Source organism: Aquila chrysaetos, chromosome 4 (genome assembly GCF_900496995.4).
Source record: "Aquila chrysaetos chrysaetos chromosome 4, bAquChr1.4, whole genome shotgun sequence".
Classification (NCBI taxonomy): domain Eukaryota; kingdom Metazoa; phylum Chordata; class Aves; order Accipitriformes; family Accipitridae; genus Aquila; species Aquila chrysaetos.
In genome coordinates this window covers 73,781,020-73,794,970 of record NC_044007.1, presented here as the reverse complement: position 1 = coordinate 73,794,970, position 13,951 = coordinate 73,781,020, and the positions used below count along the sequence as shown (strand labels likewise).

Sequence of the window (13,951 nt, the reverse complement as noted above, 5' to 3'; positions counted from 1 at the left end):
GCTAGCTCTTTATCGTCTTGGTTAGGAAAAGCTGAACACGATGGGGAAAGGGAATGGAAGAATCTAGGTGCCAAAAAGTTAATGACAGGATGCAGAGGTTAGGTTATTCTCATCCTGTAGGTTCATTGTGCTTACTGTGAGAAACCTAGAAAACGCAGTAGGTTTTTGGGGTTAAAGAACTGGGGAGTTTTTGGTCTAAACAATTTGACTTTGCTAAGTTCTACTGTTGGCTGTTTGGTTTGCATGTCATCTCAAATTTAACTAATTTAACTTAAAATAATTGAATTAGGTGGGGGAGAAAGAATGTGTGTTCGTTTCCCGTGCAGCACAAAATTCTGCATAGTTGTTTTTTTTTTTTGCAGAAATTCAATTATTTTTAATGTTTCCAGTTAGCTTTTTAAAGTTCATATTAAACATTGCAGTAACTCCCATCTCTAGATGAATTTATTTGGCTTTCTTGTTCCATGGTTGTTGACATTTTGAGCACTCATGCACTTTCTAACAATGCCTGTGTGGCTGCTCTTGGAAGCCACGGTGTCATATTTGGACACAGATACTCTAGTAAACTCTAAATTGCTCCCTGTGGAGCACTGTGTTAAAGAGAATTGTGAAATAAAAGGTCTGCAAGTCAGTGACATAATTGTCTAAGAATAGCAACAGGTAGGCATCTACACGTTATGTTTTCTCTGTGGTGTGTTGCCTGTATTTCAGAGCCCCCCAAAATAGCAGTTTCAGAATTTTGAACTCTGAACTTCCTTCTGTTATTCTTAAGTCAAACCCATAATATTAATATAACAGCTTTCTGTGTTTGTTTTCAGTGTCTTTGTTATTTCAGCAGAATATTTTTATTGGCAGTGCATTGTTCCAGTGGCTCTTGAGGATCTAATGTGGCATTAATGTTTCACTTCATGCACTGTATTACCTGACCCCAGGAGTATTTTGTGGCGTCTACCAGGCCAGAGATAAAAGCTGCTGTTTGAGACTAGGAGTGCAGGCTACATTCAAATACCAGCATTTTCATATCAGAGTAGCAGTTCCTTTTAAAGTAATTGTGCTCTGATGGCCCTATGCCCAACTGCGCAAGCCTTTGGACTATACTTTGTGTGTAGGCACGGCTCTATCAATACAATAGCACATAAGATCCGCAAAGCGTACGAAGTTTGTGAATTAGTTTGACAATAGCAATTACTGTGCTAAAAATAAACCAGAGGTGCATTAGCATTAATAACTACTCCCACAAGCTATGCTGATCACTCCTGAAGAGCTGCAGAATTGGGGAATACTGTTGTACCTGCTAAATTACTTCTTACAGTGTTAAGTCACACATCTAGCAAAACAGTTTGTTTGGGGTTTTTTGTGTGTTTTTGGTTTTTTGGGGTTTTTTTTTTTCCCCTTCGGCCTCTAAATGAGCATGGAAGAGCGAGTTTGCTAAAGTTCAGAAACCTTGCTGACTTTTCTGAGCATGGATGACTGAAGGTGGCACAAATGCCTTCTCCATAAATGGTCTTCCATATAGAGCATGTGCTTGACCTTACTTTTAAAACTCTGACCTCATAAAAGTATTGGTTTTATTGCAATTTTTAAAGAATTTTTAATACGTTGAGTTACAAAACTATATTTAAAAAGAAAAAAAAGCATGGGGAGAAGGAGTATAGTTTTGTTTTAAGCAATTGCAATGGAGCTACTTGGAGCATAGGCACTTTTAGATCAAGATGCAGTGATTGTATGTTGGGTTGCTGTCATACTTCAAGCTGAGAGCAGTTTTTAGAGTACACTGTTAATTTTGGGCACTGATATTTGTCTTACAGATTACTTGCTTTCTTTTCATCTCATTAATGTCAAGCTTTTTACCTGAGATGGGTCATGTGGCTTCACTCCTGGGCTAGGTGCTTTGCTCTTTCTCCATTGTGGTGCCCAAAATGATGATGACTGGAACGTGTATAACCATGACACAGACCACGTAGCACCTACTCATATGAGAAGGGAGAGACTTGCTGAGGGGGCAGTTGGTGATGGCTCTGAAGCCAGATAACTGTTCTGGTGGGTTGGCTGTGGTCTGTGGGGTGCAATTAGACCATCCCCATTTTTCGTTACTCTGTGAAAACTAACAGTGATGGCAATCCTGTTACATTTTAAAGGGCCAGTGGTGCGCCAGTTCAGGAAACTTGCATCTGCTGATCTGTAACTCAGAAAATTTCAAAAGCATTAAAATATGAGGCCTTCTGAATATAATAGCATGGTCATTCTCGGTTTGAAACTTGGCCTTGGATGGAAAACTATTAAATATTTATTTGCACAAATCAGTTTGTGCAGTTTGCTTAGAAATATGAATATGTTTGGGCTGGTAAGCAGGCAGAGCTGGTTTGTTGGTTTTTTGTGGTTTCTTTTGTCTTTTTCCTGAGTAGAATTGGTTTTAATAAAGAAGGGAAGAAGATGGCAACGCAGAGGGAAAACTGGCATTTGTTGGCCTTGGTAACAGGATCGCAGTTGCACTAGAAACAGCTGAACCAGCAGGGAGCGTGTTTAAAAACTGTGTAGCTGGAGTGTGCAAATGTGTCAGGCTTGTAATGTGTAAAGCAAAACAAGGCTTTGGATTTAGAAAGGAAAAACTGAGCATAAAGGAACTTTGCTTTTTATCAACCGTACTCTGCAAAGCATCCTGTAGGTGAGTAAGGAGCATGCCAACACTAATGAGAACAATTACCATCCAATAATGTTTAAATGAAACATGAGCTAAGACACTTGAGTAAGATAAGGATTTTCCAAGTCTGTGCCAGAAGCCAGAATTGAAGAGGGATTTTTACTTCTGCAGCTTGATACTGGATTACTCTAATCTCTCTCTCTCTCTCATTCCTTTTCCCTGTAGTTTTGGAAAACCAAATGAGCAAAATAATCTTGTCCAGTAGCTCCATCTAGAATTACTGGAAATCTGGTGAGAGTCAGTTATAATTCCAGCTGGTGGCTACAAAGTCAAGTGGTTCTGGTGATTTGTAGTAACACCAGTAAACGAGCGTATCCTCCTATCTCATAATGTAGAGCTCTTCATCCTATGAATGTGATCCTTGATCACTATCGGAACAGAATTTTTGAATGGTGCCTACCTTTATTTAAAGGGAAGGTAAAATCATGAGGATGTTTTGCTCTATCTTTGCACACACTGGCTGCTGACTTGTTAACACTTTCTTGGCATTTAGCAGAGACTTGTCCAAAATACGTTGCTCTGAATGGATTCTCAGGGCAGGGGGTTGGGGCTGAGGAAGGAGCATTTCTCTGTGATTGTTTGTTGAAAAATACAGTTCTGTGGTCTTTGAACAAACAGGGAAGAGGAGAAGCTTGTGGCTCTGCTTTTTGAAAAGGCAGGAGGGTGCCTCTGGCGTTTTTCCCCCCCTTAACCTCTGCCAACCTACTGCTGCCTTGCGACAGAGAAGTTAAACCAAGCCAAAGGAAAGTCCACTTTGGACGTGTGCTAATCTAGCAAAGCCTTCTGGAGGAAGAGAAAACAGACTTGCAGGAGTTTGTTGGCATGGTGAGGCATGTGTTGCCTTTGCGTTGAATTATTTACCCACTGGGTTTCTTGAGTGAGAAGACTGGTGTGCGTGTGGAGCGCTCGCAGGCGTGTGCGAGGAGGAGCAGGTGGCAGTGCTCGGTCTCGGGGTGGATGTGTGGGTTGTGTGTGTGGAAGCAGATGTTTCGTTCTCTCCTTGCACCCTCCACCCTCTGGTTTTAGGTGTTTCTCTTGGACTGCAAGAAGCTAAAGGCAGTAGATGAAAACAATGACTTAACTCAGATTTTTTTTTTTTTTTTTCCCCAACTCATTTCTGAAAGTGGCAGTGGTCATTTATTGGCATCGGGTAGCTGGCTGATCATCACCTTTTCCTGCTGCTGTTTGGTTTTTTGTTTGTTTGTTTGTTTGTTTTTCCCCTGCGGTTCCTTGCTCCTTTTGGTGATGAGCTTCACCTCTGAAATTGAGAGAAATGACAAGCTTTCCTGTTGTGCAGCAACAAGGCTTCTTTATGAAGAGAAATGGGTGTTACCTCTTTCTGTGGGTCAGTGCTTGAAACGAGAATAACATAATCACAGGTGTACTATTATCAAACTGTTTAACTATTTTGAGTTCTCTTAAGCTTGGTAGCCTTGTAGTGCAAATTATTTTGGCCCCCCAGGTTGAGGGGCTAGCCTCTACTGGCTGAATTTGGTTACCTGTGAAAAGTGATGACAAGCTGAGCTTCTGCCCTGTATTCTTGATTTGGTTGCCTTAACTTTCCCCAGCCTGCGTGTATTCACGTGGCAGACAGGCATGTTGCCGCTGAGGGCTCTCCGGGTGCTGGCGAGGTGGGGATGACCCCCGAGGCAGGGGAAAGCCCAAGCTTTGCAGTTCTGACCTTGCTGTGCCTGTTCCTAGTTAGAATCAAAGCCAGGACGCCCTTCTTGCGTGGTATGGGTTCACTCTGTAATGGGTTAAATGGCACAGGATGAGGGAGTAGGAAGCTCTGCTTTTAAATGTTCTGATATTTTAACCTTTTAATCGGATGTTTGTTTGCTTTTGCATAACGAATTGTACTCAACTTCTCAGAGTGAGACTTACCACAGTGTAAGTATAAACTTACAACAGTATAAATATTACTTGTAATCTTATGGTCTTTTTATTTGTTTGCTGCTCATTTTTCTTATGTTTCCCTTACATTTTCTTACATTTCCATTTTTCTGTGGAAAATTCTATTTCAGGGTTATTTAAAGAGTTTCTAACTGTGGTGATGACTCACAAGGACATCAGTAAAATTTCTTGTGCTGAAACTATCATTCTGTTTCACTTTTAGAAAACCTATTCTTAAATACTTACGTGGAGATGATTCCAACACCTAAGACAAACATCTGTCGTACACAAAAACTGTGAATGTAACCTCGATTTCTGCCCCCCCCCCGGCTTTGGACACATACATTATGATTCAGTCATTAGTGATATGATCACATACTTCTTAATTCTTCATGCCTTGCCTTATTGAAAGCACAGTGTGGTTCTGCTCTGCGAATGCCTGCACGATGGTGTGTGTGACCCGTCTGGTTTCCTGAAGATATTTGGGAAGTGAATGAAGCAGGAATCTGCAGGAGAGAAAAGTACCTCATGGTTACAGACAGTGGATGATGCTGTCCTGAAGTTCTGGTGTTTATCTGCACTTTTTTGGCTCTAGCTTCTCAGGCAAAGCTGTTCCTTCCCTTCCGAGGGCTCAACTTTTGGTTCAGGGATCTGACCCTCAAATTCAGGCAATTGTTACTTTTTTGAAAACCGCAAGGAAAAATACCTAAAATGTATATGCATGTATATACCCATACATATATACACATGTATGAAACTGTTGGGATGGTGGTGTTTAGGTCTGTGTGTGTGCGCATGACACTTTACTGGTTTTCCGTTTGTGCCTGTTATGGTTGCAGCATAGGGACTATAGAGCGGTTGGACAGTGCGGGTCAGATACCAGCTATGATCTGAGAAAGTTCAAACATCTCTTGGTTCCTGTTTTGGAACATTTATTACAGAAAAACTGGTTTAATTTAGTAGCTCTACTTGCGTTTCAGGCTGTCTTATAGAAACATCTGGTTCTCTCACTGTTCTTGTGTTTCTGGTCAGTTATGGAAAATCAATGAAGAGCTAGTGAGGTCAGCGCTGCTTAAGATGCCTTTTCCAGGTTCTCCTCTTGTCCAAACTAGACAGCTATAGATCAGTGAATCAGCACCTAAGCACCTACTTCTTGGTACCTATCTTATCATGACAGAGTACATATCTTAATATTTCAATGAGGTTTCAGTGCGAAACTGAAGATGATAATTAGCCCTTCAGTTAAATTTTTAGTGAGGAAGACTTGCATAAAGACAGTCTTATTCTCCTTGCTTCCTTCATGTAAACCCAGTGGGGGGGTGGCTGCTGATAGCTCTGCCTGTCCACAGCTGGTGATTCTGGCTAAAACACTTGATGACTGTTGCAAATACCTTTGCTTTTGTTCCTTCACTCCTGTGAAAGAGAGTACTCCTAGGTAGATCCACTCTTTATAGAGACAAGAGAATTTGGGAATATCCATAGGGATTCAAAAGTATGCTCTGGATAGTTTCTCAAGAAACTGTTAATTTGAGAAGATGAGAATGTAATCAAAATGCATACATAGGGTTTTTTTAATAGCTTTACGGAGGCTTATGATATCATTTGATGCTTAAGCTAAAGTCAAAAAACTTGAAATCTTGCAGAAGACTGAAAATGGAGTAACCCTGTGTTTGACTCAAAGAAGTAGCATTACATTTGTCCCTTCTGACTGTGTGTCTTTTTGTTCATGATTCCATGATACCTGTAGTATTCTTTTAATATGACTATAGGAAAGTATGGAAAATTGCTGTAAAGCCTAAAGGATTAGTTGCATTTAAATGATTTATATCAATCTTTTGGGTGATACAGGAAAGTGTGATACAAAAAATGATAAATGATTTGAAGGGACTGGCAAGAGAGATTTTGGAACAAATGGGTTTGTAAGCTTAGGAAAAGAAGAATCAGACCTTGTGGCAATAGTATAAATGAGTTGCGCAGTTAATAATAAAATGCAGATCTGAATTTTTGGACCAGTAAGGAATACTGAAGAGTTAAACAGAATTGTGAAGAACTAAGTGAAATAAATGGAATTAATTTCTAAAAATTTGAATAGCAGTCTCGTTCATGATTATGGAAAACAGCTTAGTTAAATGTTCTTTGAAAGACTGTCTTTATAGATTCTGCCTCTTGATTGTCCTAAGAGAAGATGGTTGTTAATAAGGATTTTAATATGAATTATGATCAATGGGAAGAGCATGTCATTAATGAACTAAATGGGGCCATTTGTGAGAGTCTCCAGAAGCAGGAGAAGTGATGTGTAGCAGATAAACATGGGATTAACATTGAGCAGAGGGGAGGGACCAACATCCTGAATTGTTACTAATAAGCACTAAGGAGTGAACATCAGCCATTCTTTGTGTTGAAAAAGGCAGGCAATTTACTAATTAAAAATAATTCATAAGGTGGCTTCTCTTTTTGTATTCTGCCTGTAAAATAACATGTGCAAGTGAAGCTTGAAGGAAAAGTAGCAAAGTGATCCTATATAAGGAGGATTTTAGAGTTCATTGTCTTCTTATGCTCCTTTTGAAAGTGTTGTTTTGCTCCTTTCCATCTCTGTGTGTACACCTGCAAAAGAAGAAAAAAATCTTTTTGGCAAGACTCAGTGTTAAGTAATGGAAATAAAAGATATTGCCGTTTCTCCCATTACCCTAATTCCTATTAATGAATACAGCGTATGATGTACAGTGCTTTAAAGCCTGAATGGATACTATGTTCAGCTGAAACTATGGAGATGAGATGAACATAGGTAGAATGTACTATTCTTTATTTTGTACATGAAGTACTTCCTGTTCTCATCATGCTTTTTATACACTAAAGTCATAAGATACTAGTAAAGCACTGTTCCTTTTCCCCAATTATGCAGCACAATTGGAAATTGTGGGCAAATCTCCTAATCTCCATAGTGACAGCAGAACATTTATCTAATTAGTAGTTTGCCTTTTGGCATTACTTTGAGTAAATTAGCATTTCATTAGATACCCTGGGCTACTGGGAAAAAGTTTCCCAGAGTAGTATTTAGTGTTTCTTCTCAAGAGTGTATTCTGAATTAGCATAGGTTAATGATATCCTTTGTAACTGGAAAGACACAGAGTAGTAATGCTGCTGTTATTCTTAATATCAGAGGGCTGCGCTTGGAGGTGCTTTGGTTTCTTTAATCCTCAGGAGCCAGAGTAAAAACTTAGTCACCTTATTTGATGACTTGCTCATTCCCCAGGGGTAAAAAAAGGAGGAAAAAAAAAAAGTGGAACAGGTTTGAAATACAACTTGACCTCCCCCCTCCACTCTTTCCCTTTCTCTAGAGGTTGAACTTTCCTTTTGGATTGCAAACAGTGCAAAGCATAGTGGTGAGGACTAACCCAGAAGTCATGCTCTATCACTTGCTAATTATAAATGAGCTCTTCTGCAGTATTTCCAACACAGCTGATCCAGAATAATCAAAGACTATTTGTATTCTTTTGTTGCGTATATAAATCAGTGATAGGAAACTGGGTGACTAAGTTTTGGTGCTGACTGCCAGATAAGAAGTGTGGGTGCTTATCATGCTTTCCTGAACCATAACTTTGATGGAAAGTTAAAAGAGGTAATTCATCAAAGATGGATTCTCATTGGTTTTCTTTCCTAGTGTTAAAAAGAGCAGAAAGAAAAATCCATGTGTGTGATAAAGGGTTGCAATTTCCTTTCCTTGAGTCACTAGCTGTTTCAGACCCTTCAAAGAGTCATTGGCTGCTGCCTGTGGCAGAAGATCGGTATGAAGTATGGTGTTAAATATTCTCCTTTTCCCAAAGTGGCCTTTGCATTTACATTTGTACCACCATTTACATTTACGCCGCTGTTGTCACAGTTGCCTTTTGGTAGATGGAGGCATGTAAAGGACCTGTCAGTTGTTTTGCCAGATCCAGAGGAATGAAACATCTTCTGTTTGGGACTGCTTGGCTATCAGACTGGATTTTGTATCTAGTAGCACAACACGTCTGGAGCTTACAATATTTGTGAACTTGGAACCAGTTACAAAAGGGACTCCCAGTGTGGTGTTGACACGTGAAGGTCCAGAGCAGCCTGTCCAGCTGGGCTCAGTGACGGCAGTTTCTCTGCTTCTGGGCTGGGTTCTCCGAGCAGATGGTCACTTACCTTTCTAGTGGTGAGGCAGGACAACCCTGTACTTTCACCTGTCCTTTGGTAGGTGTTTTCTTGTTTCCCTGCCCTGGGAAGGCTTTTTTCCTCATTTCTTGTGACTTGACACTGGGTTATCTCATGGTGAGAGAGGAGCTCGTGTTACTTTCTAGCTCTTCCCTTGGGCATCTTCAGTTACCCCTCTTGATCCAGTAATTATTTTGTATTCCTGTGCAATGAGTCAGCCACAGTTTTGGGGTGGATCTTCCTAGACTTTCTGCTGTGACAAGCTCCCTGTAAAAAAACCAGGAAACTAATTTTCTAACTTTGATCAAATCTGGCTTTTTTTTAACAACAACTGGAACAGTTAATGGGAAACTTGAAGATGAGGGAAGACAGGATGGAAATAAAGAGGGTTTATTAATTGCTCTTTCCCTCTTCAGCATCACTGCAGGCGGGTTCCTGCTTTCAGGTCTGGTCCTTGGTTACCTCGGTACCCTTGTAGAAAGTTCGTTGGGGTGTTCAGTCCTCCCTCCTGGTGCCTGGGAAAGTCTTCCCTGCAACCACTGAGGCTGGTTAGTGCCTGGCCCTGTAAACGAGAACGCCAGAAAATCTGGGTCTTGGTTGACTGCAGTGCCCCTCGCTGCAGGACCCCAACTCTTGGCCGCCACACCTTGCGCTGTCCCTTGGCTGTATCCTTCCTCGTAGGGGATGTTCAGTAGCTCACGAAACAGCCGCTTCTTCCTTCCACCTCCATCCAGAGGCCCAGAAACTCTACTTAAATGTACTGTAAGAACAGAGAACAGTCGGTCATATCCTAGATATACATTTGAATTAACTTCTCTTTCCTTATAGGATTCTAAAGGCACTGTGATAAAACCCTTTAATCTCCTTCTACATGTTCAAATAAATAAATTTCTCTGTGTTTGTTAGTTGCATTGATATTGTTGTTACCGAGCATGGTCTAGTGAATGTGGATTTGGGACTGCATAAATTGCCAAACAGCACCCATTTTCTTATCCACGCCCGACATATGGTTTGTTTTAGGGAGATCTTGTCTGAGGACCCAGAAAATGTGAAGGTGATGTTAGAGGTATGTTAGAGAGAATGACTGCTGTAATCTAATGATCTGAATTTTGTTCTACAGCTTGATGACTGCACCCTGCAATTGTCTCACAATGGTACCTATCTGGATCTCGAATCCACCTTAGCAGAACAAAGAGATGAATTGGAAGGCTTCCAGGAGGATGCTGGGTAAGTAAATGTTTACTAAATTTAGATAAATAGGCATATTTTTCCAGAAGCATTGAGGTTTCGGGAGTATATGTGGTTAACTTGGTACGTTCAGGTCAGCATAGGAACAGAAAAAATAGAATTCTTTCTTCTGTATGCACATATGTCTCGCCCTTTCTGTGATTAAGAATTTTATGACGTCTCTATCTACATTCACTCTTATGGTTTCTCTAAAAGAAGACGGCATACTGGAAGAAATCTATCAAGATGAATGTGTTGACTAGTTAATAAATTTTTATAGTTCTTTTGAACTTGATAAATGCGGGTGGTTTGTTCTGAGAACTCTGAGCTATTTCTTATACCACAGTAGTCAGTGTAGAAGATTATATTGGGGTGGTGCTCCTGAAGTTATAAACTTAATTTCTTTGCGCCTTGAGATTTAAGTCCTCCTTTTATATTCTTGGAGAAAAAGACCTGTACTGATTTCTTTTTTACTCCTGGAATATTGATTTAGCCAGCCTGGTGTGTGTGTGTGTGTGTGTGTTTTGTTGTTGTTGTTTGAACATTCTCTTCTCTTGCCTTTTTTTTTGTTTATTATTGAGGGCACACACGGATTGCTGTGTCACAGCTTTCCATAAACCATCTCTGATGAGAACTGAGAGTGAAAACAAAAGTTAGCATCAATGTGTGTCTGTGTGAATGCACATATAAAATTTGCTTTTTAGAAGATTTTTTTTTTTCTAGGCCTTTTAGGTGATTGTCTTGATTTAGATATAAAATGAACTGACAGACTAGAGCTATTTTTGCCTTGCTGCTTGCTATATCGGACTGGATAGTTGTAATTAATTTTATGGGTGCGTTTTGGCATGGGCTTCATGCATGTGAGTAACATAGCTGTGCCAGAAGGAAATTAACTGCATTCTGAATTGGTCAGGGCTTGTTAACACTAAGAGATGCAGCCCTTTTGCTGATACTGGTTTCTCTACTTTTTGTGACAGCTGTCTTGCCTTTGATTGATGAATATTTCTTACAAATTTAAACTGTGCCTCTGAAGATTATTTTACGTGGAGAAGAATTTTAAATATGTGTGCATTTGTGTATGTCTTCATACATACCAATTTTTGGGCATGTTTTTACTATTGGAAAATAAAGAAACCGTTCTGTTGGAAATTAAATTAGTTAGAGTTCCTCAATAGACAGAGTAGCCAATACAGCTAAACTGAGCCTCCTTTCCTATGCATTAGGAGTATTGAGTGTAGCAGTTGATCTAGTGTTCAGTTTTATGCAGAGGTGATAAAAATTGTTGCAAAGAACACCAAGTTCGTATTTCCAGCTAACTTTTTTATTAGTTGAAAGCAAGTAAGATGAAGGAAAAATCTTCTCTTTTGATAGTTTTTTGTAGTAGTATGTGTGAGTTTGTCAAGTCATGCTTTCTTTCCCTTCCATTGATGTCTGCATGATAATTCTAGTAATTTTCACTTCATTGCTTTTGATACCCCACAATAGTATTGCCACGCAATTTGGCAAGCCAGGGATCAGTTGCTATTTTTCTTGCCAGATTTTGCACTTGAAATGGCAAGCTACCTTCCACCTTGTTTTAACTTCTGCTTCCTTTGGGCACATAAAATCAATGATACGAATTGTTCCTGAAACGGGATTCTAATTTTCTCTGTGGTGCCTGTCATAGCGGAAAAAAAATCCTCAGTGCAAAATATGTGGAACTAACTGTGCTGCTTGGAATTTCATGTCTACTGTGTTGTTCTGAGCTCAAAGATCAGGTTATGTTTTTATGTACTTTGCATGCGTGTGCAGGCCTCCTCTTAATTGCGCAATCTGTTGTCAGTTGAGTAAAGTAATTGCTTCTTCCAATGGCTTGTCCTGCCAGGTAATGTGAAGTCTGCTGGGAAGTCCTTCATTCCTCTGCAAAGATGAATAGGGGGGTATGAAACTGGGTGTACTAAGGTGCATCACAAAAGCTTGGGCTACAAATTATTATTGCAATTATATTTTGAAATGAGTTTTGTGAAACGAAAGAGAACAACTGTTGTGTCTCACCTTCACTGGTCTTTGCCCTGTTCTCTGAAGTTGCCCCTCTGGTAATTGTGGGCCGATAAGAAGTGCTGTGTTTTCACATTTTGGCCGCCTGCCTTGGGTGCAACACCAGGACAGGCTGTGTTAGATGCTGCCATTGTAGCTGTTGTGACCCGTCTTTCTTTGATGTCTTCCTACTACGGTCCTCCTTCAGACCCTGCTTTCTCACCTTCACGATAAATTATGTAGGCGGTGGTAGCTGAAGAGGCTGAAGTGGTGAGAATGGAGAGAAGGAAGAATGAGGGGGGTGTTGGGGAGTAAATCAGGTATGGGTCAGGCAGAAAATGAAGAAAGTAGCTTGGCAGGAAAGGATCTGACATTTTTGAGAACTGCGAGCTGAAAGCAAATCATTGGTTATGGTGCTGTGAAAAAGGTAAGGGGCATCCTAGGGTGTGGAGCAGGAATTTAGCCAGTGAAGTGCAATGAGCTTGGTGTCTTCGGTACTGGTGAGGATTCACCTGGATTTCTGTATTCCATTTTTGTCCATATTTTGTGAGAGAATGGGAAGATGATGAACAAGAACAACCAGAACTTAAGAAATCTGTGCAATAGCTTCCCCCTATGACTTAGTAACATTGTCACTTCAGGGTAAATGCAACTTGTGTCATGTTATCCAGAAAAAAGGAACATTCTAGACATAGGGTAGCAAATGCAGTCAGTAATGTCTCTCTCCATCCCAGGTTTCTAGCAAACTAAACTCCATTTTTTGGCCTTGCAGCTGTGATCTTTTGCCCCTGCAGAGACCAAGGTGCTGAGGTGACGTGCTCCCGAGCTGGAGCTGCTGGCTGCAGACGTTGGGAGCTCAGCAGCAGCCCGCTGTCTGGGAGGGACTGGCCGCAGAAACCACTTAGTCTCTCTCTTTCTCTCTGGGTCATTTCAAGGTCCTGCTCTTAATCTTCAAAGCTTTTAATTTTCTGAGATTAAGCTTCCTCAGGACCTGCCTTTTTGCCATGCTGAGGCTGTTGTGCTCATCAGGGTCACTGAAGCTTGCTGAACTCTGAATGAAGGATTTAGTAGCTGGATATTCATGGCATTTTCAAAATTTTAGATCCTCGACTGTGGAAACGCCTATTAAAAGTGACCAGAATGTCCTGCAATCTGGCTGTGTTCAGCATCTTTTTGCCAAATGTTCCTGTTTGCCCAGGCAAAACTATGAAGATTTTTATTTTTAAATACACTGCTGAAAGGATTATAAATAAATAAACAAACCATGCAGGAGACACAATGTTACAAATTTTTATTGGTGTGAGAGGCTGCAAGTATCTGTTTCTTCTTGGAAGGATTGGATGAGTATAGTGAAAAATGAGAGGGATTTTTCTTCAAGAAGAAAGAAGGGGATGGTGGCAGTTAGGCTGGAGGTTTATGATGTGTATCTGTAAATAACAGGTATAAGAAACACATGCACTAATACACAATTTCAAATGAATCCTCTTCCGTTACTGAATATAATGAAAAGAGGCTTTTGGTAGTTGCTGTCCGCTCCAGCAGAATCTAAACTTCTGTTTAGGGAAGAAGAAGAAAACCCAACACATGTGCCCTCTTAGCCTGTAGAGCTAACTGAGCAAAACACGGACAGGGATGGGACTCTCTTCCTGTGTCCACAACTCTTGCTGCTGCCATTTGTACCTTTGGGAATAGCTCTGGGATTCAGGAGAGATTGTTTTTAGATGGAGTTTTTTTGGGGGGACAGTCAGCATGAACAGTTGGCCAGGCAGTGAGGCTGGCCCTGCAGAAGGTGTCACAACCAGGAAACAGATCAGTAAGAGCATGTAGGAAAACTGCCTTTCTTTTCAAGTCTGGCATGTATTCATGGTTTGTTTGCTTGTTGTTGTTGGGGTTTTTTGTTTGTTTGTTTACCCCCCCCCCCCCCCCTTGCTCTCAACA

At 40.6% G+C, this 13,951-nt stretch overlaps 1 protein-coding gene across 10 annotated transcripts in view; it reads left to right on the top strand.

Annotated features, from left to right (window-relative positions):
- FHOD3 (formin homology 2 domain containing 3) overlaps positions 1–13,951 on the top strand; it is a 397,395-nt gene that overhangs the window by 26,057 nt on the left and 357,387 nt on the right. For all 10 annotated transcript variants that reach the window (XM_030011913.2, XM_030011904.2, XM_030011902.2 and 7 more), the window contains exon 2: positions 9,891–9,997. In XM_030011913.2, the coding sequence (XP_029867773.1) occupies positions 9,891–9,997 (107 nt within the window). The remainder of the gene's footprint in view (positions 1–9,890; positions 9,998–13,951) is intronic.